A 27,432-nucleotide genomic window follows, 5' to 3' on the forward strand; every position below is an offset into this window, starting at 1 on the left:
GCGGGTACAGTGAAGGGGCTAGACAGTTCATGCGCTCTGTGGGCTGGGACAGACGCTCAGCTGGGCTGTGTGTGTCTGCTTCTCCAGAGGCCTTTGCACCCAGCATCCTGGCTGGCAACCCCAGTTCCTCTTTCTGACCATTACTGTTCCCTTTTGGTTCCCTGAGCAAATCGTAGCCCGGCCTCAGCACATTCAGCCCGGCTCTGCAAGCTTGAGCTTCTTCCAGAAGGCAGGGCTACAGCGCCCACACTGAGATGGAGGGTGACAGGACCTCCGTGGCCACCAGCCCCACTGTGTCCTCCGGAGCCCCCGCCACTGCAGGCTGCTCCCCTAAAGGAGGCCATGCCTCTCTTCCCCAGGAATGAGAGCAACCCCAGCACCGGTCTTTTGAGAAGCATGCCCTGTGGTTCTGCACATTTATCCCAGTGCCTGTCACCACAGACCCACTGGCTGGGCCAGCCTGACCCAAAAGCAGCATCACCAGTGGCCTCTGGGGCATATTTTCAAAGAGTGTCAATCCCATTTCCTTGGGGAGAATAGAGTCAGAAGGTCTTCATTAAATGTGAACATTGGGAGGTGGGCTACGGGCCCCACAATTCCTGATACATCTCTTAACAGTGAATTATTGCCTCAAAGCACAGGTCCCCTTCAGGGGCCTCAGATGGTGCCGTGACCCAGAGGCCTCCTGTCTGCGTCCCACCCTGCAGCCGACTTCCTGGAGGCCCCAGGCTCCGCCCCAGGAACCTCCCAGCTCCCTTGGATGCAGGCACCAGCGCCAGGGTTGGCATCTGCAGAGGCACCACCACCCCAAGGGTGAATGCAGGGGTGCATGGTCTTTATTCTAGTGTCCACCCTCCCTGGCAGCAGCAGGGAGTAGGCTTTAGGGCCGCTGGGGGTGGGGCGTGTGGTCATGGATGCAGATGGAGCCTGGAGCTCAGAATAAATTTCACTGAAAACAGGAAACCACGAAGCTGAGAAGCTAACATGTAAGGGTCGAGAGAAGAAGGGCTTGAGGCCATGCAGGAGGAAGCTAGGGAGGAAGTGCGGTGGCTTTCTGCTCTGGGGCCTCCTCCCTCCCTCTACACAGGCAGCTGGCAGGCCTGGGCCCTGGCAGCCAAGCTCTTAGAAGTTACCTCTGCCTCCAGGTCAGGAGCTGAGGGCTGGGCCAGGCCAGCATCCCCCAAAGGCAGGAGCACTCCTTAGAAGTGGGGGAGCAGGGCGTTTGGGCAGCTCTTGTGCAGGTCTAGGGGTAGCCCGGCCCTGCCTCGAGTACGAGTCACCCTGCCAGTCCTGGCATTATGAGCCCCTGTGAGGTGTGAAAACAGCACCCTCTTTCTGTGGCAACTGGCACTGAGTGTTCATGGCAGCAGATGGAGTAGAAGAGGGCCACCCCCCCCCCCGCCCCCCCGCAGGGACAGAGCAGGAAGGAGCCTGGCCTTTGGTGTTCTGGCCACTAGAGGTATCAGTTTGGTCTCAAGGCCCATGCTCACCCTCTCCTAGAGGGCCCCAGGCACAGCAGGGCGTTCACATTGACCCATGGCCTCGGGCCTGACGGGGGAGCTTTGGAAGCAATGCCACGCCTCCGGGGGGCTGTCTGATTCCACCCACAGGCCTGGAGCTTGCTATAGCTGGAGAGCCTGGAGCTGCTCCTTTCTTCCGCCCCGGACAGCTGATCAGGGCGGGCTTCTTCCTGCCTGCTGGACCTGATCCCTGCCTGAAGTCCTGGCTCTCCACACCCAGGCCCCGCTCAGCAGAGTCAGTGTAGGCTGCTGGCAGACAAATGTCCCACTGAAGCTGGGCCCTCTGCAGTCAGTGCCCCGGCCTCCCACCCAGCTCACACCCTCCCCCTTTGAGGCCCCACCTTCCCCGTTTGCAGAGTGTACAAAGACACCCCCCAACTCCTCTCATGCTTTATAGCCCTTTAATAAAAATTCCACAAGGGACTTCCCTGCATATGTGTGTAAAAACAAACTTGAGTAATGCCCTGAAGCCGGAGGTGGGAACAGAGGATGCAGGGCAGAGCGGCCACAAGCCCTTCTATGGCTATGTCCTGCCCCTCCTGCCTGCCAGGGTCACTCTGAGTGAGCACTCAGCAGACTGAATGGGATGGAAGAACCACGCAGGGTGGGCTCACTAGGCCACAGGCACCTCAGAAGCAGAGTGGGGATTTAAACCCAGCTCTTAACAATCCGTCCACAGGGTTTGCACCTGTTGCCCGTGTACTTTTGAATAGCACCCCCTGTCCACTCTCAAAAGTGTCACAGTCTGGACAATACATTATGTGCTCACTCTCCCTATTGGCCACACTGAGCAGTGGAGGAGGGCGATGGGGAAGGCAGGGGAAATGGAACCCTCTCCACTCACCTTCCCAGCAGGCCCCTGGGCTCTCCCTCACCCCCATCTGGGGTGGGTGTGCAACCTCTGGCCCGGCCTCCATTGCCCAAGATGCCAGTTGGCTCACAATGGCCGCCGTGCTCCAATTGTACTTCCCGTTTTGGGGTCTCTGGCCAGTGGACTCTGGAGACCACAGTGCAGGCCGCGGGAGCCCCAGATGTGTTTAACCTGCCGGCAGCCCCAAGGAGAGGTAACTAGTAGGAGGCAGTTGGGAGGGGGGGGCAGGGAGGCCCAGCCCCAGAGCCCCGTGGTTACAACAGTGAGTCTGACAGACGAACGCCTCAGCTTGTGGGGGGGGGGGGCTGGCCCAACACAGTGGGGAGGAATCTCTCCCCTCCGCGTCCTGGGGCTCACTCCTGGGAGGGTGGCCCTGGGACTGGGGGTCTGCTCAGTGCCCATCTTGTCCCATCTGTCTTGTCAAGTCCCAAAGCTCATGTCCCAGGGAGGCTGCCCCACAGCTGGAAATTCTGGGGCTTTTCGGACGTAGGTCATTTGGCATCTGTAGCTGGTGGATTTCCAGTCTCTGGGCTGGGATCCCAGCACACCACCATTCTTGAGATGGAGGCTGACCTTCTCCGTTCTGCCATGTAGCATCCAGAGGGGTTGAGAATCTGGCCATCGGGGTATCTCAAAGAGTCTAGGCTCAGAGCAGAAGGGAGGAAACCAGGCCCAAGGACAAGGGACCACTCAGAGGGCCAGCCTGGCCAAATGCACCTGCCCCAGGACCAGCCACAGCTGCCCACTGGCCCCCAGGTGGTCTAGATGGCCTCAGAGTTTGGGGAGTCAGGAACAGGGTCTGCAAAAGAAAAGAGAAGCTGAGTGAATGGGGGCTCCTTTGTCCTTCACCCCACAAAGTCAACGAGGAGACTGTCAGGATCTCCCAAGGCGGGTGCAGAGTAGGGCTGATACTCTGCAGGTTGAAGGGAGGCCATGGCCTGACAGGCCCTAATGCTGACATGTTGGGAAGCACTCACCTAGGGATGGGAAGAAGACATCCCCGGGGCCTGGCGGAGACAGAGGAGTGCTGGGCTCAGAGAGCAGGTGCCGCCCAGACTCAGAAGGCTGCCGCTGTGCCACGTAGGACAGTGGGGGCCTGGGCTTGGCCTCCGGCATCCCGTGGGGGGAAGGAGAGACCTCATAGCCAGGGTTGTCAAGTCCTTGAGCGTTGCCACTAGAGAATCAGAACCAAAGATCACTGCACTGCCTGGGTTTGGGGCCTCTGCCCACACCGCTGCCCTGCTTCTCTGCTCCCTTCCCATCACCTGCCTTCCCACTTCAGGCCTCAGCGGCCCCTCCCAGCAGGAAGGAGGATCCAGCCAGCGAAAAAGGCCATGAGCTGCACTCTCCCATCTGCCCCGAGCCGAGGGCATCTGACCCCAGCTCTGCCCTGTGTTCTGACCATCTGCCCTGGGTCAGAAGCACTTCCAGGACATTGGCCTCAGGAATCTGGGAACAGGTTTCTCTTTGGTCAGTCAGGTCAACGGCATTAGGATTGAATGTCCCTACAGTGGGTCTTGAGCTGAAGGGAGGGGTACTCTTTTCTTACCCTCTCCCTCTGAGGAGTAGGACGACCTTTAGAGACCCCTCTAACTCTGAGATCCCAGCAGGGTCACAGCAGGACTTCCCTTTGACCTGTCTTGAAAGTCACGCTTTTCAAACACCTGGAGGAGCTCCGGGTTTGGTGCCGTGGGCCCCAGAGCCAGTTCCTGAGTGTGGCACATTCCTGAGCGTGCCCTCCCTGCCAGGCTCCAATGCCAGCTTCTGCCTGAGGCGAGCCAGCACACACCCCCCATCCACTCCATCCCCGACCTCCTGCCCTTCTCTGAGCCCAGGCAGCCTCTGCCTGTGTGGGCAGTGGCCTGGCAGCTTGGAGGGCCCTGCAGGGAGGGGCCGCAGCTCCAGGTGTGCTGGCCTCTTTGCATGTTTCAGTGTCTGTCCCTGCTCAGCTGCTTCCTCTCCCTCCCCAACCCCAGCCCACTGACCACTAAGCCCCAAAGGTGGGTTCATGGTTTATCCCAGCAGCATACAAGCTCAGCCTTCCGGGTGAGGGGTGGCAGAGAGAACAGCCAGCGCACAGATGTGTAGGCCTCTGCGACAGATGGCGGATGGTCTCCTAGCCGGCTGTGCTCGGCAGCTAAACAGGGCCCTAAAGCACAGAAATATCTCCTTCCTCAACGCTGGTCAGGGGCACAGGGAGGACTGGGGAGGCCATGTCTGTGTACTGACCCCTGTCCTGGTATAACCAGTTACCAGGGAGCAGAGGGGAAAGCATCCTGATAAAGAGGGGAGAGTTAGTCTGTCCTGGCTGAAAGTTGCCCCCCGCTTCTACATTAACTTCTGCCGCAGTTGGGGTGCAGGCACTGCCCCACAGAGCCACAAGCCCCCAGAGGCAAGAAGAGAGAAAGCCTGCCAAGCTTTGACTCAGGGCAGGGGCAGCTGGGGGACATTTTCTCAGAAAGGTCTCCATGGGCCTTACCTGTCCATCCGCACCAGCTCCTGGGCACCTAGGGACAGACAGGCAGAGAGAAGCTGGTCACAAAGGGAAGGCTTCCCCAGACACACCCCTGCCCCTGCTGCCAGATGCCCCTCGGGGAACGGGAGCCAGCCCAGGCAGGGCTGTGCTCAGCCCCAGGTCCCACACCTGTTCACTCAGAAGGCCCACACACAGTACCCTGTGTGTTAACCCAGCAGGCGAGGCCTCAGTGACCAGTGGACGCAGCCTGCGTTTTACAAGTGGGTAGGACATTTGTCACCAGGGAACCAAAGGCAGCGCATGCTTTCTCCTGTGGTGGTGGTAGACCTTCAGGATTTAAGTATCACGCAAAGGCCTGGCTCCTGAATTTGCTGTTTCCCGTTTGGACGTTTGCCACGGTCTGGTCTTTATCCGTGATTTCTGGGTGGGAGTGTTGCAAGGTCAGTTCCTCTTTCAAGGGTTCCTGGGCTTCTCTGTCCCATCCTCCACATTACATAATACCATGGCTTCAGCAGTGACATCTCTTAGAGGATTCTTAGGAAGCCTGAGACCCCATTGCTTCTCAGCCATCCTACCACTTTCTGCTCTTCCTCTAAGCGGCTGCCTCCCTGCCCCACTCATGGGGTTCCCCACCCCCCCCCAAACTGGACACCAACCAAATGCAGTGGCTCCAACTTCCTTCTTTCTTGCAGCTCCCCCTGTACTCCCACAGATCCTTCTCGTTTTTTAAGAGCTTTCCTGCCGATCACTATGGGGAAACAGAAGCGGGGGAAGGGCGCGGCACTAGAACACGCAGAGAAGTTGCACAAAGTTTCTGAAATCTCTGTGGTGGTGGAATCATGACTCCTGTTCGGCGGGGACTCCTGTGCGTCGGGGTTCATGTGGGTTCCCTATGGTCCCTCTGCTCATCCCTCCTCCACCCTCTGGGGTGAGGATTGGCAGCCCCACCTCAGAGCTGGGGAAGCCAGGCCCCGTCTCCGGGTGGATCGGTTTCTGTACCCACTGGGCCCTGCAGCACACTGCCGTCCTCAGTGCCCCCCACCCTTTCTCTCCCTTTTTTCCCTGCGGGGCTCGGGCCTGAGCACACCCTCTGCACCGGGGCTCTGGGCCCCTCCGCCTCTGCCCTGTGGCCTGACTCCTGCCACTTCCAGGTGACTTCTGTTCCCTTAATTCCAGCAGCTGCTTCTCTGGAGTCTAGATCAAGAAAAATGGCCCAAGTGGCTGCTCCCTCCCCATTTTGCACCTGGCTTCTCCAGCCTCGTCCCTGCTGGCATCTCTCGTGTCTGTCACTGAAGATTTCAATCATACAACTTGTTTCTTTTCTTTTCTTTTCTTTTCGGAAGGGGTGGGGGGACTGGCTTCAGAAATACTTTTGAAAGATAAATTATTGACACCTTTCTGCTACTGCATATATTAAATCGAGGGATACCATGCTCTAAAGGGGCCGCCCACCGAGGAAACTGGGCTCCTCCGGAGTTCCAGAGGCTGTGCTCGGCGTCAGGGACAGTGCGGCCCGGTCGGCCCACTTGCTCCCTCTTTGAGCCCAGTCCTTCAGCACCCATTTCATCTGTCCCTTCCCAGTCCCTTTGTGTGGGAAGCCCTCAGAGGTGTCCCAGTGCGCAGAGTAGGAGGTACTGGGGGGCTGACCCAAGTTTCCCCATATCCTCAGGACACCCCACCCCCTGACCCCAGTGTCCTGGCCTGGGGACATCCCCCTATGATTTTCCTTCCTCCAGCCTGGAACACGGGCAAGAGTCTCAGATCAACCTCTGGGGACCCTGTGAGGCAACAAAAGCAGGAACAGCAGCGCCTCCCCCACATCCTCTGCCTGGAACACTTTCCAGGCCCTGCTCCCTGATGGAGGCAGCGCTGTAGTCTGGAGTAAGGGCGGCAGAAGTCTCCTGTTTATCTGGAGCCAAGCCTCGCAGGGCACGTCTCCCTCCTCGTCCCTCAGCCACCTTCGCAGAAACGCCGCACAGACGAGCAGGGGCCGATGGCAGCGCTGCTGAGATTTGTCTTCCTGGCTGAGCCCCCAGCTTCCTCTTTCTGCTCCAGCCATTTTACCTGCCCCCACCCCCACCTCAGGGTATTTTGTAGGTAGGCTGTGGTGTGTGTGGTGAGATGGGGGTGTCCTAAGAGTAAGGGAGAGGTGGCCACAGCCCCTAAGTGCCCCACCGTGCAGCTCCATGGTGGGCCCCCAGGAGAGAGGGGTGTGAGCTGTTATGGACCAGCAAAGGAAGTCAGGTGTGAGCCAAAGTCACCTAGTGGCAGAGGAGCTCTCCCTGAGTTACCTTCCGAAGCAGAGCAGAGGGGAAGAGGTGGGGAGGTGCTGCAAGGGTCAAGGGTGGAGGGATCCTCACTCTCCTTGTCCCAGGGGGCTCAGACTGGCAAAGGCTTATGGGTGGGGTCAGAAGAAGGGCAAAGGGCGGGCGCTATCACCCTCGGAGGAGTGTGCAAAGGTGTTTGTGACCCTGACCTGAAGCCTGGCTCTACCCCTTACTCGCCGTGCAGTTCCTTAAGCATGTTGCTTAACCGCCCTGTCTGTGCTTCAGGTTGCTCAGCTGTGAAGTGGGGACAATGAGGACTAAGTGAGAGCGTGCATGTAACAGGCTTGGTAGTCCCGGCACAGCACCTTTGCCAGTGGGGGTTGTTGGCTAAGACGCTCATGCTAACGAATGTTTTTATTTATACGGTGGGATTATATTCCCTGGAAAAAGCACGAGTTGAAAGCTCTGAGTTTGATTCCCAGCTCTGCTACTTACTAAGTTAAATAGCATTCGGTTAGTTACTGAACCCTGCAGATCTTAGGTTTCTCGGCTACAAAAGGAAAGGGTTGAACTAAGTTATGTCCAAGTTCCCTCTGAGTCATGATGATTCACAGGTCATTTTTGTCCCGAAGACTGATATGCTAACCAAAAAAAAAGCCCACCTATACATTAAATCAGGTCCCCAAAGGATCTCCCAGTGGCAGCATTTTTATAAACCCATTTGAACGGCTCCCTGTGACTACTCATTCCTCAACAGATATTTACTGAGTGCCGAGCCGGCACGGCTTGGGGCTGGTGGGCACTCAGGCCCTGGCAATGGCACAGCTGAGCCCCCTCCTCTCCACCATCAAGCTCAGCTCCTTGCTGGGCCTGCAGTAGCTTCTGCCTGCCTCTTGCCTTTGCTAATCCCAGGGTGCAAGCTGGCAGCTGGGGCAGGTCACTCACACCCACACCCATCCAGGAAGGTAGAGATACTCACGGCGGTTGGAGGCCACCTGCCTTTGCTTGTAGACCAGAAGCAGAATGAGGGGAAGGCAGAGGATGCCCACAATACAGGCACCCGTAGCCAGGGCGGCAGCTGTGATGCCTGCAAGGGCGAAGAGGCAGCCAGGGTGAGGCCCCATCCCCACTGTTCTTCCTGAGGGGAAACTGAAGGCCAGAGAGGGAAGGCCAGGCAGCAGAGGGACCCACCTGTACCCAGGCCTCATAGCCAGACCCTCAGTGTCCTGCAGAAGCATGATAGTTCTAGGCACCCCTTTCAAAGAGAGCCCCATGCCTTCTCCCCAAGTGAGCCCAAAGGATACAGAAAGGAGGCCAGGTGCTTATGTCTGAGGCAGCTCCCAGGAAGAGAGAGAAGGGTCTTCAGCCAGCCATTGGGGACAGCTCAACTGCCCTGGGCCACAGGTTGCTCCCTGAGAAGGGACAGCAGGCCCTTCACAGACCCCATGCCACAGAGTTCAAGGTCAAATGGAGCCCAAGCGATGAAAAACTTTTGGAAAGAGATAGTGGTGATAGTTGCACAACCTTGTGAGCGTAACTAGCGCCACCGAGCCATAGACTTAAACATGGTCAAAACTGCCAGTGTTATGTTTTACCGCAGTAATACATTAATAAAGAGCCACATTTATCTCCTACGAGACAGCTTAGCTCCGGGGAGGAGGCTTGGGACGAGATCTCATACTTCCAGTCATGCAGCAAGAACTAGAAAAACGTGAATCCTTATCTGATATTTTAAAATGTTAAACTTTCTAAATTACAAAAAGCAGTTTCAGTTCAAAAAATATTTTAAAGTGTTTTCCTCCAAAGAAGTAATCAGGGGCCACAGTTTTCGCGTGGATGGTTTAGGTACATTCTCTGCATCTACAGCATCTGAGTGATGTGCTTCCCATGTGACACTTGCTTTTCCCACTTAGCATAGCTGGGTTAACTCCCCTGTTCAGCCCAGAGATGACTTCATTCTGCCTCGGGCTCTGGCACGCGGCTCACCGAAAATGTACTGAGACAGCCCCCTATGGTGGACACGTGGGTCGCTTCCATTTTTCAACACAGCCAATAAGTGCAATGAACATCTCGTGTTTGCCCCTTTGCTCGCCAGGCAAGTCCACCTGCGTATGAATTCCTAGCAGTGAAAGTGTTGAGCCAAAGAGTACGTGCGTTTTCTTTCTCTCTGTTGCTAAATTTCTCTCCAGAGAGGTTGCGCTGCGTCTTGATCCCGCCAACAGCGTGAGGCTTGCTTTATTTTAGTCTGTCTGCTGACTCTGGGACTTCGGCTGGGAACAGACGCACCCTCAGAACCACAACCAGCGTAAACGCGTTTCCTTCCCAATTTTAGCCCTTCCCAAAACACAGCCAAGCTGGGAAGTCTTGTCACAGTGTCAACCAGGCCCCTGGCAGCTTTGGGAAGGTGCAATGGCTGTGGTCTCAGGTTGCCTTTGCAAACTACTTATTCGGAATACGGGCCCTTTTCTGCCTCATTGTATTGCTAAACAGCCCGATGGCGTAAACAAGCTTTCAGGGGTTGGTTTGCACCGCAGCAGAGAACAAACTGTTTTTCAGTCACCTTACAAGTACCCACGGGTGCAGGAACAGTGGCTATGCTAATTACAAAACAAATTTGGCTTCGCGTTAAAGCAGGCTCCCCTGCAGATCTTAGCGAGGCCGCATTTTGTTATGGAATACTGAAAGTAAAAACATTCTATAATTCAGACGTTCGAGTATTTCTAAACCCCGCCACGGGACCTTAGTGTAGCACTATCAGAAGCAGGCTGCAAAGCGCTGGTTTCCAGTGTTCAGAGCTCTGGCTGGTAGAACTTTTGATGAGGTTAGTCAGGTGCTCACTAATTCCGGCTCCCTCTTGGCCAACCCCCCTGCCTGACTCCAGTCCCCTAGCAAAGGTAACCCATCTGCAGCCCCTCTAGGGGGTCAGGACTTGATTTGCTTACAGCCTGGTCTGAGCGTTGAGGCTGGGACAGGAAGGTGGGGGCGGGCAGGAGTTTGGGGACAGTTTTGTGGATTCAACGGCCCTCTGAATCCATGGGCTCCTCTGAAGAGTCTAGCCCCGCTATCGCTCCCCACCCCTCCGCACAAGCATAGCCAGTACTTGGGTGGGAGATGGGGTTGGGGGTGGGGGGTGGTCCTGCTTAGTAGCTATCTAGAGCCAGGCTCATCCTGGGAAGGTGCTGCTCAGGCAAAGGCAAGAGGCAGCTGCAGGCCCTCAGGGCAGGATGGGATGGGTGGGGGGAGGATGTGGCCTGCACAGAGGTCTTTAGCTTAGCCTGGGCCTGTGAGTGCCCCTGGGTATATACAGAGGAGAAACTCGGGTGGAGCTGCCTGGTTCCCCAGGGAGGTGGCTGGATAAAAGCAAACCAAAACATTCTTCTATGGGGAAGGGTAGGAAGGGAGGTTGCTTCTGGGGGAGGAGAGATGGGGTACCCAGCCCCCTTCTCTGGGGTCGGTGAAAAAACCACAACCCCTAGCAATCTGGGGCTTCTGGGGCACCAACTTCCTCAGTCTCACTCCTTTCTTGTTACTTCCCCTGACCTCAGGCTGACATGGGCTTTCAGATGATTTCGTAGACTAGCTACCCTCCTGCTTCCCAAAGATAACATAAGGAGACTGGGGCTGCAGTTAGAGGAGGAAAACTCACAGCTTCTTGGCTGGAAGCATCATTACCTGATCGGGTACCACGGCTGGCTGTGAGCCGGGACCCGGATCTTTCCAAAGGTAAGAGGCAGTGGAGGGCAGTACACAGCGGCCAGCCCCAAGGCCCACTGAGCACCTGGGGCACCAGGAGAGTGTTTCTAAACCCACTTAAAACAGGACGAGTCCACTGTCTGCTGCCGCCTACTTGCCATCGTGCCTTGGCACAGGGGAATGGATGAGTTGACTTCTTCGGAAGCCAGGCTTGGAATTCTGCACTAGAAGTGATAATGGCCGGCACTTAGCACAGCACTTTGTGCCAGGCAAAGTTCTTAGCACATTACCCACGGAGCTCCATCGCAGCGGAGAGTGAGCGCAGTTGTAATCACCTCTGTTTTGCAGATGAGGACACAAAGCCCAGGGAGGTTACGCAACGCAGCTGGTTTCGTGCTCTTGAGCACGTCACCGCATTGCCTTTCTCTAGAACGAAGTTCACATTGTAAGCTGAGCGTTCACATAAAATCTGGAATTCTCACTTTGCTTGAAAATCTAGTGGCTCTGGCAACCCTCGGCCCCCCTCCTGGCGTGCAGCAGTTGGAACTGCACTTAGACACTGGCAGCTGTGTGCCATCCACAGTGTCTGCCCGCCCTACTGTCTTCTTATTCACCAGCTCCCTGGCCTTGCAGGCATTTGAATCCGCTTCTTAGATAACATGATTTGTCTCCCTGTTAGTAAGAAAGAGACACACTTGCTCCCGTATCTCAGTGCACACATGGTACCCAGAGAATGGACACACTGTCCAAACCCCCCCACCCCACCGAAAGTATAGCTGGTGTCTTCTTATCAGAGACAAGCCCCACCATAGGGCCAAGACACCCCCATAGCTGAGGTCTCCAGACCTGCAGAACCAAGAGTCTGGAAGGGGATTGGAGGGGGATCCCGGAGGTTGTTGAAGCCATCTTCCTGCTCTCAACGGCTGCGACAGAAGCAAACATGTCCCTCTGGCCCTCAGGGAGCCAATTCACTCTGGACAGTAGCTCAGAGAAACAGGGGCCAGGGTGAGGCTGCACATGCCCGTGAATTAGAGAGGAAGGCAGTGTTGAAACCTGAGAGCAGAGGTGCCCAGCAAAGGAAGTCTGACCCACTTTTGGCAGTCAAGTTCAAGGTTCTGCCTGGCCCTCTGGCTCTTATCAGCTGGTCCCCTAAGATTTCCCAAGTGACTTCTGATTCCTTAACTCTAGCAGCTGCTTCTCTGGAATCTAGATGAGAAAAAATGAACCCAATTTCAGCTCCCTCTCCATTTTGTACCTGCTTTGTCTAGCATCGCACCCTCCCCCACCGCCCCAGCATCTCTCTTATCTCTGTCCCCAAGACTTCACTCATACAACTAATATCAGAAAATCAGTGTTGACTGCGGGCGGGTAGCCCAGCACTCTGGCATCTCCTCGTGGATCTGGGTCTGAGAGACTGGGAGCATGTCCCTTCACCTGCCTGAACCCTGGTTTCCCCATCCGTGAAATGGGGAAAGTGGCGGAAGTGTCTGTCTCTAGGGGAGTTCTGGAGGAGCTCCTGGAGGAAGAAGTGGGACGGGGGTTGCTCAGAGTGGAAGGAGCAATGGGGAAGTGAACACTCCTTTGTCCCACCAGGAGCAGCTCCCCTGTCCTGCACACAGGCACGTGTGTCTGCACAGTCTCGGGACTGCTGCGTGGGAAGGAAGGAGCCACTCAGAGGCCCCTCTCCACCCTCACCAGGGAGTCGCTGGTGGAGGAAGTGAGGACGGTAGTGGCTTGGCGGCGAGTGACATGTGAGCTCTGCAGTGTGCGGGGACAGGGGCTTGAACCAGAGTTTCTCCAGTCTGCGTGGGTCTGGCTCAGAGCAACACGGGCGTTCTAGCTTTGGTCCTGGCTAGTCTTCGTAAAAAGAGCAGTTTGAGTGGAAAGTCACGGCAGCCTTTGAGTTGGGGTTCAGCGGAGGCTGCAGTTGAGCTCTCGCTCCCACCTCAGTCTTTGACCGTGTACACCGGGAGGTCAGAAAGGAGGTGTCTCAGAGCCTGGGCAGGGCCGGTCCACACCGGTCCTCCGAGTGACCAGGCGCCCCTTAGAGCCGTGCGCCCTTCCCCCACAGGGCACCGCACTGGGAAAACACCAGGGCGCTGTTACCCACTGCCCGGCGCATACCCCTGAGGTGGGAAGGAGGGGCAGTGAACATAGCCGCAGCTGTGCTACCATAATTGGTTGTGCAAACATGGACAAGTCAAGTCACCGCTCTGGGCCTCTTCCCGTGTGCGTAAAATGAAGATGGTGATGCCTGCTTCACAGTGTTCTTAGCAGAATCCACAAGATAGCAATAATTTAGCACAGGGCCTGGCGCACAGTAGGAGCTCCAGGAAAGGTAATTCTGTCTCCTTCTTGAGCCTCCCCCTCCTCCCTCGCCCATGAACAGAATAAGGACATTTTAAGTACTGTCTTTTTCGGACTATAAGACACACGGTACACCTAGGTTTTAGAGGAAAATAGGAAAAAAAAAAACCGCCCCACTGCGGCCTCCCCCACCCCCAGCAAGCCAGGTAAGCTACATTTGGACTATAAGATGCGCCCCCATTTTCCTCCCAAATTGGGGGGGGTGTGTCTTATAGTCCGAAAAATACAGTAGTTGAATCCAAGCCAAGAGGCCACCCCCATAGCCCTCCAACCTCCCCAAGGGGCAGAAGACTGCTGGTGGGCAGGAGGGGAACCTACTGGAAACAAGCTCAGCAGCCTGTGGCACCCAGTACCTGTCATGAGGGCACTTGGCCAAAGGTCATTGCCAGGGTACAGGCCCACCCAGGGAGTTAGGAGCAGGGACTCTGGGCCTAAGGTTTTGGGCCTTGGGAGGGGAGTGGGCTTCTGGGGGCTGTAGCCCAAAAGCTCAGGTAAAGAAGGAAACAAAGGCAGAGGAGGAGGAGTGGGGGTTCCATGGGCTTGGGGTGATGAGGTCAGAGTTTAGGACGGGGTCTGGGTGCGGGAGGACAGAGGAGAACAGAAAACGCAGAAGGGCCAAGAGGACGGTCCCTTACTTTCACTCTCCCTGGGGGAGGCTGGGTATGTGATGCACTTGGATGGCGCCTCTTCGCCTGTGGAAGCAAGGAGAAAGGTCGTTAGGTGGGTGTCAGGCCCAGGAGGCCAGTGAGGCGTGTCCAGGCTGGTGTGCCCCTCTCCTGCCCCAGCTACTCAGGCTGCTGTCCGCTTCGCACATTGGCCAGGCGGAACCCGCAGGCACACGCTCACACATACACACAGAGGCATATTCTCCCCCTACAGCAGGGCATGCCCTGCCACCCCAGGAGCATGGGGACACCTGCCCACGCCCTCAGCCCTGTCCTTTCCACTGTCCTTTGCCCTCTCACCTGGAGAAAAACACTCACATACCCACCCAACAGCCATTCGACCGTGCACAAACCCACACCCCGGGCTGTGGTGCGGTTGTGAACAGTCACGCTCCCAGCCCAGGTCATACACACTCTTCGATGAAAAAGTCCCACTGTCACAGACAGACACATACGCCCTCCCTCTCCATCACACCCAGCTGACGAGACAGAGATATGTATACACAGCCCCACACGCTGCGGCCACCCCGTCTCACACCCCCTGCCCCGGACTACCACTGCCACCCCTATAGAATCACACACCCTTCAGCACAGCATTACTCAGTCACCCCGCCACACACAGCACCACACCCCCACAGTCACACCGTCCTCTCTGCTCACCCTTCTGGAAGGGCACACACAGCATCCCCACAGGACGCCACCCCCACCCCCCGCCATGTCCCGTACAGGAAGTCCTCACCTCTCTGCACCTGCAGCTCCATGGCACCATGGGCCCTCTGCTCCGAGTGGTGGTGCTTGATCTCCACCACGAGGCAGCAGTACAGGCCGCTGTCCAGCAGGGTCAGGTTAAGCATGGTGATGGAGAAGTTGCCGTGGTGGTCAGAGATGGACTCTAAACCATGGTGGCGGGCCAGATCCTGGCTGGTGTTGGCGGCCTGGTGGCTGCCGTGGTGCAGGTGAAGGTTCTGGAACGTGAGGTTGCGGATAGGCCGCCGACTGGAACAGGCCTGCACCTCGCCCCGTAGGCTGCGAAACCACGTCTTGTAGAAGGCCACGTCGTGCCCTTTGGCTGTGGGGCCCAAGATTCTGCAGGTGAGGGTGACGTTCTGGCCCTCAGGACACACATACAAGGAATACGGCGTGGCGACCTTGAAGGCTGTCACCAGACCTGCCCAGAGAGATAAGAACCTGTCACCTGCTGAGCCAGTGCCACTCTCAGTGCCTGCAGAGTCCTTGGCCTGGGGCTCCAAAGATGGGAGTTCAGTAGCTACAGGCCCCGGGCAAGTCAGCTGACCTCCCTGAGCCTTTGTTTACTCATGAACCCAGCTCCCTCACAGACTCTGTGGGAGAAGCCATGGGAGCTTGCCCAGCAGAGGGATCCCCCCACCCCAGGGCCACTGGCCACTGGCCAAGGAGTAGGAGAGTCTGCAGGCAGGTAGCAGACCAAGCCCAGCCAGCATGCGTCCAGCTCCCAGGTGGAGCATGCTCCCTGTCTCCAGTGCCCGTGCCCCCCGCCCCCACAGGCACTGTGGTTCTGCCCATGGCTGGTCCCTGGCACTTCTAGCCTCCCTGCCCCGCACTGTTGGGTGGGAGGCAGGATAGGGAGCAGAAAGGCTGTTTGGGAACAGCAGCCCTTTGTGCTGGACCAGTCTTCTGGGGGCCGTCAATACCATTGACCCTTCCCACTCCTGAGGCTGGCATGCCTTCCCACCTCCTCACCACTGAGCACTAGTGGAGCTCCTATGTGTGCGAGGCCTGCGCCAGGTGCTGCATCTCATCTGCATGCTGAACACGTGGCCTCCACTTGGGAGCTTACAACCTAGGTGGGCAGGCAAGGCCTGCGTGCGCACCCAAGTAACCCCATTGGCTAAAGGGCAAACTGATGCCAACCTCAGGGCACTTGTAGGAAAGAGGACATAGTCTTCCTGGGGATGCTCAGGAGACTTCTTGAAGGAGGGAGGGCCTTTGAGGTTGATGGACAGATAGGGTTTCAGCAAGCAGAGAGGCTGCCCTGGCCAGGTGGTGGGGAGGCAGGAAAACCCGAGGTGTCTCGGGGACAGAGACCAGGAATGCATTTCCGTCTCACCCACGCACCCTCCCGTCACCCAGCCTTCACAGAAATATTTTCTGGTTCACTTTGTTTGCAATAAGCCAATGATGTAATCCCTGGTCCTCTTTCCCTTACCCCCCACCCTTCAACATTGAACTCTGTTGACCCTTAAAAGCACTGGCCCTTGAAAACAGAATGCCGGGGCTGGAGTCCTGGCCCGCCGCCCAGCTGTGGGGCCTCAGTCCGTGTGTGTCAGAGAACATGTTACCTCCAGCAACACACGGCTGTGAACGGGCTGACGGGGGAAGATGAGGACCCAAGCTGTGAGCGCTAATGCCCTCTGCAGACAGAGAGAGGAAAGCTGTGATTATGATATGTTAGTGACATTTTAATTGGCATCCCAGGGGCAGTTGTAGGTCAAGCAGACAAGGAAGGAGGGCTCGGAAATATGTATAGAGTCCAAACAGGTATGTCCTCTTCTTTGCCATTGCCTCAACCCAAGAAAACACCACTTCCTTCAGAGGCCCCTACCCTGCCTTTAGAGCCTGGGACCCGCCTGCAGCTCGGAAAGCCCCGCCCAGTCAGGGGGGAGGCTGCGGAATTGGACCAGCCTGCCCTGGAGTCCAATAACTATGAGTTACTTCAACTCTGAGCCTTGGATCCTCATTTTAAAACAAAAAATGAGAACATCCACCTGCTGGAGCTGAGGCAAGAATTATACATAATCGCCCTGGCTGGCGTAGCTCAGTGGACTGAGTGCCAGCCTGCGAACCGGAAGGTCGCCGGTTTGGTTCCCAGTCAGGGCACACGCCTGGGTTGAGGGCCAGGGCCCCAGTTGGGGGTGTGCGAGAGGCAACCAATGGATGTTTCTCTCCCTCTCTTTCTCCCTCCTTCCCCTCTAAAAAAGAAAAGAATTACACACAATTTACATGAAGTGCTCTGAAAGGGCCTTGCTAGGAGTTGGTGCTTGATGCATGGGAGCTAGAGGGGTCTCTAATTCAATTCAGCAATTGAAGAAACAGCTCCTAGGAGTGAAAGATAGTTCTGCACAATAGAATGGATAAGCCAGCTTCAAAGTCTGTCCCACTAAGGCGTGAAAGACTGATAACAGCTCCTGATCCAGTCTTGGAGCCCAGCGTATTTAAAGCAGAGGGTGTGGAGGCAGCAAAGCGTGGCCCCAAAGAATATGTCTGCAGAGGTAGAGTTTTAGGGCCCAGAAGGTAAAGAAGACAGAACACACTAGAGTCTCCCAGTCACCACCCACAAGTGAGAGGGAGCCACGTCTGGGAGCCCCAGATTTAAAGGAAGTCATTGCTAAGGTCAGCAGGGATTTCAGAACTTCTTTGGCAAAATGCCGGTCTCCTTTTAGAGGAGGCCCAGAAAAGGAAAGTAGTTTGCCCGAAGTTGCAGAGGGTATGAACTCAGAACCTGGAGAATGGGGGCTTCAGGTAAAGCGGGATCTAGTTAGAACTAGAAGAAGAAACAGAATGTATTGTGTGCCATGGACATTAGGTGCTTTATGTCCAACAACCTGTAAGATGGGTGTTGGGTTTCTTCCTGTTTCACTGATAGGAAAACTGAGGCACAGAGCTGTTAAGTAACTAACTGAAGATCACACAGTAAATAAGTACAAGAGCCAGAACTAAATTCAGGCAGTTAGACACTACATTGGGTGGGGGGTAGGGGGGCAGTGCAGAAACTGGCAGCCTGCAGGCCACCTCTGGCCTTCAGACAGATTTTGTTTGACCCTCAATGTTTTTCACATTTTTTCCAGATTGTCAACATTTAAAAACCTGGAATTTTATGAAAATTCAGGCTCTTAGCTTCCCTTTGAAAATCAGCAAATTGACTCAAAGCCAGCTTTCCTACAGGACTATTATCGGCTATAGCTGAGTAGCAGCCTCCCGTTTAGATGGCACATCGGTATTCCAGTCTGCCGCAGTCCTCACTACTCCCTAACGTTTGTACCTGGCCTGCTTCGCTCTCTCGCCATATTTGCTTGGTCCCGAGGACATTGGAGTTTGTGGTCCATGAGTGTGGCTCCTTGGTCCAGCCAGTGAGAGACTCTATTGCCCGAGCCCATACCCTACAGGCATGACCCTAAAGCGCAGAGAGATGCCCCACCCAAGGTCCCCAACGGAAATCTGGCAGAGCAGGGACTGCCCAAGTCTTCTCCAGCTGCCTACCCATTACTCTTACCTCCTCAGCAGACCTGATGGGAGAGGAGCCCCAGACACCTGGCTGTGCCGCTGACAGCCTGGACTCCCCCTCACATGCCTGTGCCGGCAGCGAGAGGGTGACCTCAGAACCGTGGCTGTGCCAGTATATGGAGGTGGGGAGTGGCTAGGGAAGGGACCTTTCTGGGCACTCTCAGGAAGACTAATAACAACAAAAGCACCCACAGAGTGGACTCTGGAGTTTTCTCTGCCCTGGGCCCCCACCATCCCCAGCAGGCCTCATGCAACGTGGCAGCTCCTACCAGCACCTCTCCCAGCTGGCGCCCCGTGATCCTTATTCCCAACATCACCTCCAGCCCCAGAACTACCCGAGGCTGGGAGCTGAAGCCAGACCCAGCAGCATTTGCAGGCGCTCACATGCCCTGGGGGGCTCTCAGGAGGGCTGGCTCAGTGGGTGAAGCAGAGGCTGGGGATGGGCAGAGTAGAAGTGGAGCACAAACCTGAGCTGGGTGGGGACTGCTGAGGGAGCAGAGTCGTGGGTGGGGTGGGGCTGAAATGTAGGCAGGGTGGGGCTAGCCGGGGGGAGGAGCAGGGCGGGGGTGGGAGCAAGCAGCAGGACCTCCAATGAGGGCATCAGGCCCAGAGCCCTCAGGGTCCAAGTGATGGTGTGAAGGACCACAGAACTACCCAGAGAGCAGTGGGTGGGGCTTTTCAGCCCTAGCGGCAATTTTCTTAAGAACCCACAGGAGGGCACAGAGAGAACTGGGGTTCAGAGACAGTGGGAGGAGGGGCATTGCTCAATCCCCAACCCCTCACGTACCCCAGAAGAACCTCTTCCCCTTTCAATAAAAAAAATGAGAAGCTAGGATTCAGGTTTGGGGGGAGCAGAGGAGAGTGTTCAGTTTCAACAAAAGAGCCAGATAGGAGTAGGCCAAAGGTCCACAGGATTTTGCCCTGGGGGGAGAGAAAACACCTCATTTGTTGTGTCTGAGACTCTGGCCAGATCAAGGTCCAGGGCAGCCTGTTCTTGGGAGGACACTCCAGAGCGCGGTCTCGGGGAGAACAGTGCACATGCCCCGTGCCACCCACAGCTGCGTGTGTGTTATCAGGGAGTATATGCACATACATACAGCATTCCAGCTGGAATCATAATTATTGGGCGGGAGGATGTTGCTTATTGTCAGAAGCAGACCCTTTTGAACACCTGGGTCATTGTCAGAGACTGGGGAGAGTGAGTGGGAGGAAGGCCCCTGGCTCCAGATGCAGGACAGGAAGAGGGCCTGGGGCCAGGGCCTGGGCCTGAGCCTGTGCCCGGGCAGGACCGTCCCGTCACTGTGCTGCTCTCGGAGCCCAGGCCCCTAGCCGCCACTGGGCAAGCAGGCAAAAGCACCTGGATGGAAAGTGCTGCAAACCGGGAAAATTCCAGGTCTCAGCACTCAAACCCTGGCCAGTGCAGTCAGATCCCTGAGCCCCTGACCCCACTTAGCCACGCCCCTACTGTGAGCCCTTGGGCGGGTCCCATCCTTCTCTGGGTCTCCCTTTCTGTATCTTATCTTGAGAAGATTCCCCAAGTCCCTCCAGCTCAGAAACCCTGCAGCAGGGAGGAAGGGCTGCCTTTCCTCAGGGCAGAGACAGGGCAAGAACCTGGCCACCAAGGTGATCACAGGGGGTTCGAGTGCTTCTTACGTGTTAGGACTTGCCAAGCACTTTCTGCTCCTCTCACTTAATTCTCACAGCACTCCCTTTTTAAGATGAGGAAACAGAGGAGTCAAGCAACTTGCCCAAGGCCACACAGGCCTGTGTGGCTGAGCAGAGACCCACACCGGACTGCAGCCAGAATGAGCCCCCTCCTTCCAGTGGGCAGGGCGGGCACCTCATCCTCCAGCTACTCAGAGTGAATTGACCTTGAACTAACTGGACCCTGCTTTCCACACAGCTGTCCTTGCTCTGTCTCCGGCCAAAACTGATAACATCAGTCTTGCATTCCACACATTTTTACCAAGGTCCTAACCTGAGCCAGGCCCCAGGCAGAGGCCATGGGAGTACCATGTTCCAGAAGGGCCATCCGCTCAGTTTGCTTCTCCTTCTGCCCCTTTCTAACTCGGGACCTCTACTCAGCCACAGGTGCACTCAGCCTCTGGTAAGAGGCTCTGTCCCAGCACAGGGCAAAGGACCACTTGTCTGGCTTGTCTGGGGAAGCTAGTTTTCGTGACCTTCACCTCATCTCTTTCCGACCCAGCAGGGGCCTCGAGAAACTCCGTGGGCGTGCACGAGATGGGTGTGTGTGGGTGTGGACAGGCTTGTGTATTTTCCCTGATGGGGTGTAAGCTTAGCTGGCAGTTGCTAAGGCAACGTCCCAGCCTTTGTGGGCGGGTCCCTATCTTGACTGGTTGGGCCAGAGGCCCCACCCAAACAGCTGAACTCTGTCGGGCTGCTAGGGCTTGTAAGTAAACAGTTACTGATCATCTGTTGTTGCTGGCCCTGTATGTAGAGCCGCAATAGGCCAGGCCCTCACCCTCAGATCCTGCAGGCCCCAGACAGACATGGACGTGGGCTCCAGCTCCTGGCCAGGCCCTGTCCCTCAGGATGGTCCATGAAGGGTGAAGGGTGTAGGGAAAGGCTAGGCTCCTTCTTTATCAAGATGTGGAACACAGAGGGAAACAGAGGCAAGAACCAATCAGGATTGAGTCTGCCAGCACTAAGCTCCAGGATGTGCCCCCGGGAGAGCGGCTGAGGGCCTGAAGCCAGCAGGTCCGCCCCTGGGGCTCTGTGGCCAGCAAGGACAAAAGGCATCTCAGATGTGTTTATTGATACCTGCCCCCGCAGGAAGTGTCTGTCCATTCACATCGACCAGGGAGTCGGGGAAGGGGAAGCCAGGCTCTATTGGAGGAAGCAGCACTTCCAGCACCTTGGGAAAGCATCCGAGCATCCGGGGCTGGAGGCTGGAGGCCAGCACACCTCCCCTGGGAGGGCCTGGACTTCTGGCCTGAGGCCCTGCCGGAGGCTGCTTCTCCGGATGACTCCTTCCCTGCTGCCCAGGCCCTCCCTGAGGATGACTGTGCAGCCCACACTACCAGCCCCAGCCAGCTACTCAAGATCCTATGCTATGAAGGCTTCCCAAGGTTCAGGTTCCAGTGTTTCTGTGCCCTACCCTCAGTGACGGAGGCTCAGTTGGGTAGAAGTAGCTGGTGCTTACTCTGTGCGGGGCATCATTCTAGTCACTTTTGCACTGATTTTCTAATTTAATCCTCCCTCTCTGTGAGGTAGGTACTATTATCACCTCTATTTTACGGATGAGGAAACTGAAGCGCAGAGAGCTTAAGTAACTTATAACTTACACAGAATCTCATGACAAGTAAGTGCTGGTGCCAAGATTGGAACCCAGGTAGTCTGGCTCCGGAGGTCTGGCGGCATGGACTACCCTCTAGAGTGACTAGAGGCCCCACCTCCTTGCTGCAGATGGACAGGGGCCTGACCCATGAGGACCCAGCTTGTTTAGACCCCTGCCAGCGAGGCCGAGGCCGCAAGCTCCCTCTGCCTCTCCCGCTGTGGTCATTGGGGCAGCTAGTTGGCCCTGGCGTAGGGGAGGACTCACTGGGGCCCGCTGCATTTTCCCGGGGAAGGCATCAGGGGCTGGGAGAATTCGGGGCTGGAAGAAGCCCAGAGAGGCCCTCTGAATCTGTGCTGGCCTCCTTCCCCTCCTTCCAGAGAGCTAACTGTCCTCTGCCACCAGCTAATGCTCCTTGCAGTAGGTGGTGAGTCTGCTTCTGTGCTGACGGAGAGGAGCTGGCAACATTCACAGCACAGGTAGTTTGAATTTTACAGCATTAAATACACTGAATCACATAGAGAGAAGGTTATTCCCTTTTCAATTCTCTTTCAGTCCTGTTTATATCAAAGAGAAAGTCCCAGTTTGATGCCACTGTGTCTCAAAACATCTGTCATTTGCTAAGCCCCTTTACTTTTGGTTTGGCTTTGGGGTTTCTTTTGTTTTGTGTTTTGCACAGGACAGCAGGTTTCGGGCTGGAAGCCTTCCCCAGGCTATAGTTTCTTACTAGAATTTACCCTTATTTGGTCTTCCTATTTATATACTTTTATAATTTCATTCTATTTATAGCAAGTGATACTGGCTTCCCATTTATGGCAGTGATATAAACTTTCCTTTCCAAATCTATTTACTTTAGTAAACGAAAGAACAGATTTAAAGGAAAAAATAAGTATTATGAAAACAGGCAGACACTGCAGAAATCCCGAAGAGGACGAACGCAGGACTGATGCTCAGGAAGCGCTGTCACCGGACTGCCCCTCAGGAGCGAGCAGGCTGCCACACTGAGACCACATCCCCGGCTGCCGTGGCCCACATCAAGGGGTGTGTGCGCTCGTGGGCACACTCACAGTGAGCGAGCAGCCAAGGCAGGACTTGCCCCCATGTCCCCAGGGGGGATGAGATCTTTGGAGGAAGGTTAAAGGAACTGGGTGTGCTTGGTCTTGCTCCGTAATTACCGGGCCTGATGGTGGCCACTGTCTTCCCCTCTGGGGACGGTCAGCCAAAGCAAACAGGATGAATGTGAAGATCAGTGGTCAGAAAGACCCCACTGAGTCAAGAAAACCCTGAGCCCCACTTGCCTTGAAGTTGAAAAGTCCCCATCCCTGCCCTGTCCAGTGGCTTAGTTGGTCAGAGCGTTGTCCTGTACACCAAAAGGTTGCAGGTTCAATCCCCGGTCAGGGCGCATACAGGTATGGAGGTGAGGTGGTACCCACAGGTGCTACAGGGAGCTAGACCCAGCCTGCACATCCTTTAGACTTCCAGGATTCTAGAGAGTCCCTTCTAGAGAGTCCAGTCTCAGTGAAACCAGGCTCTGGCCACTCCACGGGGCCCAGTGGGCAGCAGGGAGCTCAGATGCGGAGCCAATGGCCCCTAGCCTCCGGAAGCCAGGAAACAGCATCATACTGCATCATACAGAGTTCGCCAGGTGCCAGGCACTGTGTTAAGTGTTTGTTCACTGACTTGGCACAGCAGCCCTCTGAGGGAGGTACTGTCATTGCCCCCATTTGAGGGACGAGGGCACTTGCTTAGAGATGCTGAGTAACCTGTCCAAAGTCACAGAGCATCTTGGGATTTGAACCTCAGGCTGACTGGCTCCCAAAGCCAAACTGTTAAGTAGTGGAGCTGAAAGGGAAGTCCTGGCGTGCAGGGTACATACTCCAGGTCCCTTGCTCTGCTGCTCCCTCCCGCACAGGGTGCCGCTGGGCGTGCCCGCGCAGCTAAGGGGATCCAAGGGTCCACGGGAGACTGCACTGCCGATCTCCAGCTCACCCGCCCCTGGTGAGGCCACACTGCTCCTGGATGAATAGTTGGCCTGAAGCCTGGGTCTTCAAGCTCAGTATGTGGGGCTGTCAGTGCTGGTTGAAGGGGTCGCTGCCAGGAGGCCCCATGTGTGTATGCATACAGGGAGGTGGCCTCCTTCCGCTTCCAGCGAGTGCGCCTCCCCACCTCCCCTGGGAAGTCAGGTCCCAGCTGGGAACTTTTGCCCTGCTTGGGCAGAAACAAGCAGCCAGCACAGCTCAGAGGCAGGCTCCCCGGTGTTGCTGGATGCCCCTGGCATTGGGTAGATGTTCCCTCGTGACCATGGGCTGGCCTGAAGGCTGTTTTTCACCGCCCACGGCCTCTGGGCAGAGGGTTGTAGATTTCCTAAGAGTTGACCATTGCTACATCAGAGGCTTGTGCCATGGGTTACTCAACAAGGCCCTGCAGCTCTGTTTACTTTGAAGGGGAAGGTGGAGTCTCTCCTCCCCGGCTCCAGTGTACCTCCATGTGCTAGTCCCAGAGTCTGAGACTCCTTGGTCAGTCTATGAGGACATGACAAGGACAACAACTTCCATGGGTCCTAGGAATGCCTATGGGGCAGGAGGGGTTCAGCCACTTTTTGAGTCTGCTGGGTCTTGGCTCTCTAGGTGCCTCCCTTTACCAAGGTCATCCTGCGCCAGACCCAGGAAAGGCGCATCTTCAATTTTTCCTAGACTCCTGAGCACCGAACTCACCACCACCATTCTCCTGGGTGAGGCCCAGCTGCAGAGATAGAGAACAGGCTGCACCAGCTACCTCCATCTGACCATTCCAGACATGACACGTTTGACTTGAACAGTCCTGCCCAGGGCAACCTAGCACCCTAGCTGGCTGGCGGGCAGGCCCTCCTGACCCACAGAGGCCCCTGACCCCACCTGCAGCCAGGCCTCCCATCTGGCATCTCCCTCGCACACTGCACTAGGCAGTAGGGGAATATCCATTAGTGTGCTCATAATACAGTTAAGAATGCTGAGTCTCAGAGTAGTTCAAAACTAGGAGAATCCTTTCTCCAGAAAGCTGCTTCGAGCCCTAATTATCTCCCTGAGCTGGGCCCAGGAAGAGAGGGAGTACCAGGCTGTTTGAATAGCCAGGGCCTCTCGTGATGCAGGCTCCTGGCTGTATAGACAATATGGAGTGAGGGTCTCTGGGCCTCTCTGGGGGCTGTTCTGCAAGCCAGTCCCTAAGCCCTAGTTCTCTAGAACTCAGTTTCCCAAATCAGGGCTGCTGAACAGAGAAGAGCCCAGCCAGGGGAGGGCAGGAGAGGGGTAAGAAAACAGAAGGGCTTCTCGGGGTCACTTGGAGAGGAAGGAACGGGGCAGGTGGAGCAAGGAGCTCCTTCCTGCCTGCCACTGTCCCCTGCCCCTCCTGGAAGCCATGTCCCGACATGAGCCATGGCTTTGGTGCCGAGACTGCCCACCTCCCCAGCTCTCTCCCCAGGATGGAGTATCCAGGCTAGAGTTTAGGCAGCTCTGCCTTTGGGCTCCCTCTTCCTTATCAGAGGTCCAGGCCAGCATCCAAGCCCTGAGATATCATGCTGCCTGCAGGCACCCGCATGTTTCTCTTCTTCAGACCCACCCACTGGGTCTCCGTGCCAAGCTCCCCACCTCCCTCCTGCCTCCCTCTGACTCCTTACATGACTCACACTTTCCCTGGGCCCTCCCCATAAAGTTTAGTTCCACAGGCTGCCTGCCAGCCCCCCCTCATCCCTGCAGATCCAGCCTCTTCAGTTCTGGGAAGGCAAGAACCAGAGGCCAGGCTGTGGCTACCAGGACCTCAGCCCTCCTCCAGCAGCTGCTGTGTCCTGGCCAGGATATCACCTGGCGTTGTAACAATTCGGACTTTGAAAGAGGAAAGTGGCACCTCCTTGTGTAGGGCTTCTGTGTTTGAGCTGAGGAAACTGAGGCCAGAAAGAGGCCATAAGTTATCCAAAGACCCAGAAGGCACTCACGGCCGAGCTGGGAAAATGTCCCACATTCTCCCCAGTGCCCCACATGGGCCCCTGAGCTCAGCTTCTCTAGGATGCCAGTAGTCAGCTGGCCACTGACTCTCAGCCATGCAACCCTCAGGACAAGGACAAGATGGGCACCCACGTCTGGGAACGCACCAGTGGCTGGCACAGCTGAGCCAGGAGTGTCACCAGGGAGGGGACAGGGCACAGGCCAAGAGCACCACACCCCCTGCACCCTGTGAGATCCTGGAACCCTGAGGCGGGAGGGGCAGGGAGATGCCACAGGTGTCAAAAGCCAGCGGTGCCCTGACTGGTGTGGCTTAGTGGCTTGGGCGTTGTCCCACTAACCGAAAGGTCGCTGGTTCCATTCCACTCAGGGAACATGCCTGGGGTGCAGGCCAGGTCCCCAGATTGGGGGTGGGAAGCATGCAAGAGGCAGCTGATGGATGTTTCTCTTCTTCTCTTTCTCCCTCCCTTCTCCTTTCTAGAAATCAATAGAGACAATCTTTTCAAAAGAAAAAGCCAGTGGTGTCCACTAGAACACCCTGGGGCTGTCCTCTCAATGCCCACCTGCCACGCTGCAGAAGCTACTCTCACCCTGGGCTCTCTGGGCAGAGGAGGAAAGGGTTGGATGGGCAGCTGCTTGGGCAGCTGTCACAGCATAGAGATGTGCCCACCTCCCAGCCAGGGCACTTGATAGAGACGCTGCTGCCCTCTGCCAAGCGGTCCCAACAGCCTCCCTGCAACGGAGTGGGCGGCACAGCAGGCTGAAGGGGGCTCCCAGGGTGCCCCATCCAGGCTGCGAACCCCGCACCCCACCCGCTGTGTTCTCCCCGTGCTCTGCCTCAGTGCCCAGGATCCATCGAACTTACCTTGGGAGGCAGCCAAGAAGAAAGCGAGGAGCACAGGCCCCCAGCGCTGGCCGCTGGCCTCTGGGACTGGGGGGAAGCCCATGTCACCTTCGGGCCGTGCGGAGCGCGTCTGGGGCAGAAGCGGAGCTGCGGAAGCGCGGTGGAAGCCTTGGTAGCAGGGAGCAGACCCACGCGGCAGAGTTGGAAACCTCGGGGCGAGTGAGTGAAGTGAGGAGTGCTGGAGAGCCAGCGAGTGAAAGCAGCCAGCGCCGTAGATGCCTGCTCAGCACCCCCGCCCCGCAGCGCCCCCAGGAGGCCGCAGGGGGGCACTGCCTCCAGGGGCCCGCGGGAGGGGCTTCCGCTGATTTGCATCATAGGGCCGGCCAGTGTCGCAGCTAGGCAGCTCCACTCGCTCTCCACTTCAAAGCCTTTCCTACTTTCCCCCGTTCCTCTTAGCTGAGGATTAGTATCATTGCACAGCCTGAGAAGTACAACTCTGTGTAACTTAGCATAATCATCGTGGATTGTGTCTGCTCATACCCTCCAGCCTTTGAGTCTGGGGCCACGGGCTGGTACCCTACATCCTCCAGCCGAGCCCAAGGCCTGGTATGTGGTAGGCACTCCTGGTTGTAGAATGAACTAGTGAAAAACAATCTAACTTTGTACCAGACTTCACTGTAGATTCCAGAGCTTGCAACGCCCTTGTGCACACGCACACCTCACACAGGTGGGGCACAGGTGCAGGAGCACACAACGGCTCGGCACACCCTACGCTAGGGCACACATCTGACAGCAGGTTCCAGAGAAAGTCATCAGTGCCCCTCTCCCCGCCCCCCCCCCCCGGCCCCGGCCTCCCTTTCCACTCTGCCCACCTCACTCCCCGTGCCTGGGCATCCTTAGCACACTTGCACACACCCCCACCGCTCGTGCCCCGCTATTGCGCCCCACTCAGCACACTGACACCCCTGGTGCTGTCTCTCTCCTCTCCTCCAAATTCTCCTCATGCCTCAGGGCTCAGCTCAAGTCCTTCCCCTTCACAAAGTGCTCTGAACTTCGCGCGGGGGTCCCCTCTCCAGTCTTTATATCCACACTCCTTTAGCTGTCACACCACGCCTGGGGTTGCCAACCAGTTGATCTCATCTGAGCTCATCTGCCCTTCTGAGCTAAACCACGAGCTTTTGGGGACGAGGGCTTCTCCTC

The 27,432-nt window shown here is 56.5% G+C and overlaps 2 protein-coding genes across 4 annotated transcripts in view; one reads left to right on the forward strand and one right to left on the reverse strand.

The window, feature by feature from the left end:
• LOC112305473 (cadherin-23) overlaps positions 1 to 27,432 on the forward strand; it is a 73,353-nt gene that overhangs the window by 9,763 nt on the left and 36,158 nt on the right. The gene's annotated exons all lie outside the window — the stretch shown is intronic.
• Positions 1,905 to 26,529, reverse strand: VSIR (V-set immunoregulatory receptor). Of its 2 annotated transcripts, XM_024561200.3 has the most exons (7): positions 26,254 to 26,529; positions 14,599 to 15,027; positions 13,830 to 13,886; positions 8,114 to 8,221; positions 4,871 to 4,898; positions 3,369 to 3,565; positions 1,905 to 3,190 (listed from the first exon to the last, which is right to left on the reverse strand). In XM_024561200.3, the coding sequence occupies exons 1-7, from the start codon at positions 26,333 to 26,335 to the stop codon at positions 3,153 to 3,155; spliced, it is 939 nt and encodes a 312-aa protein (XP_024416968.1). In that variant the 5' UTR covers positions 26,336 to 26,529; the 3' UTR covers positions 1,905 to 3,152. The 2 variants fall into 2 exon arrangements, with proteins under 2 accessions (XP_024416968.1, XP_045052055.1); XM_045196120.2 differs by lacking the exon at positions 8,114 to 8,221.

Source organism: Desmodus rotundus, chromosome 4 (assembly GCF_022682495.2).
Source record: "Desmodus rotundus isolate HL8 chromosome 4, HLdesRot8A.1, whole genome shotgun sequence".
NCBI classification, from domain to species: Eukaryota; Metazoa; Chordata; class Mammalia; order Chiroptera; family Phyllostomidae; genus Desmodus; species Desmodus rotundus.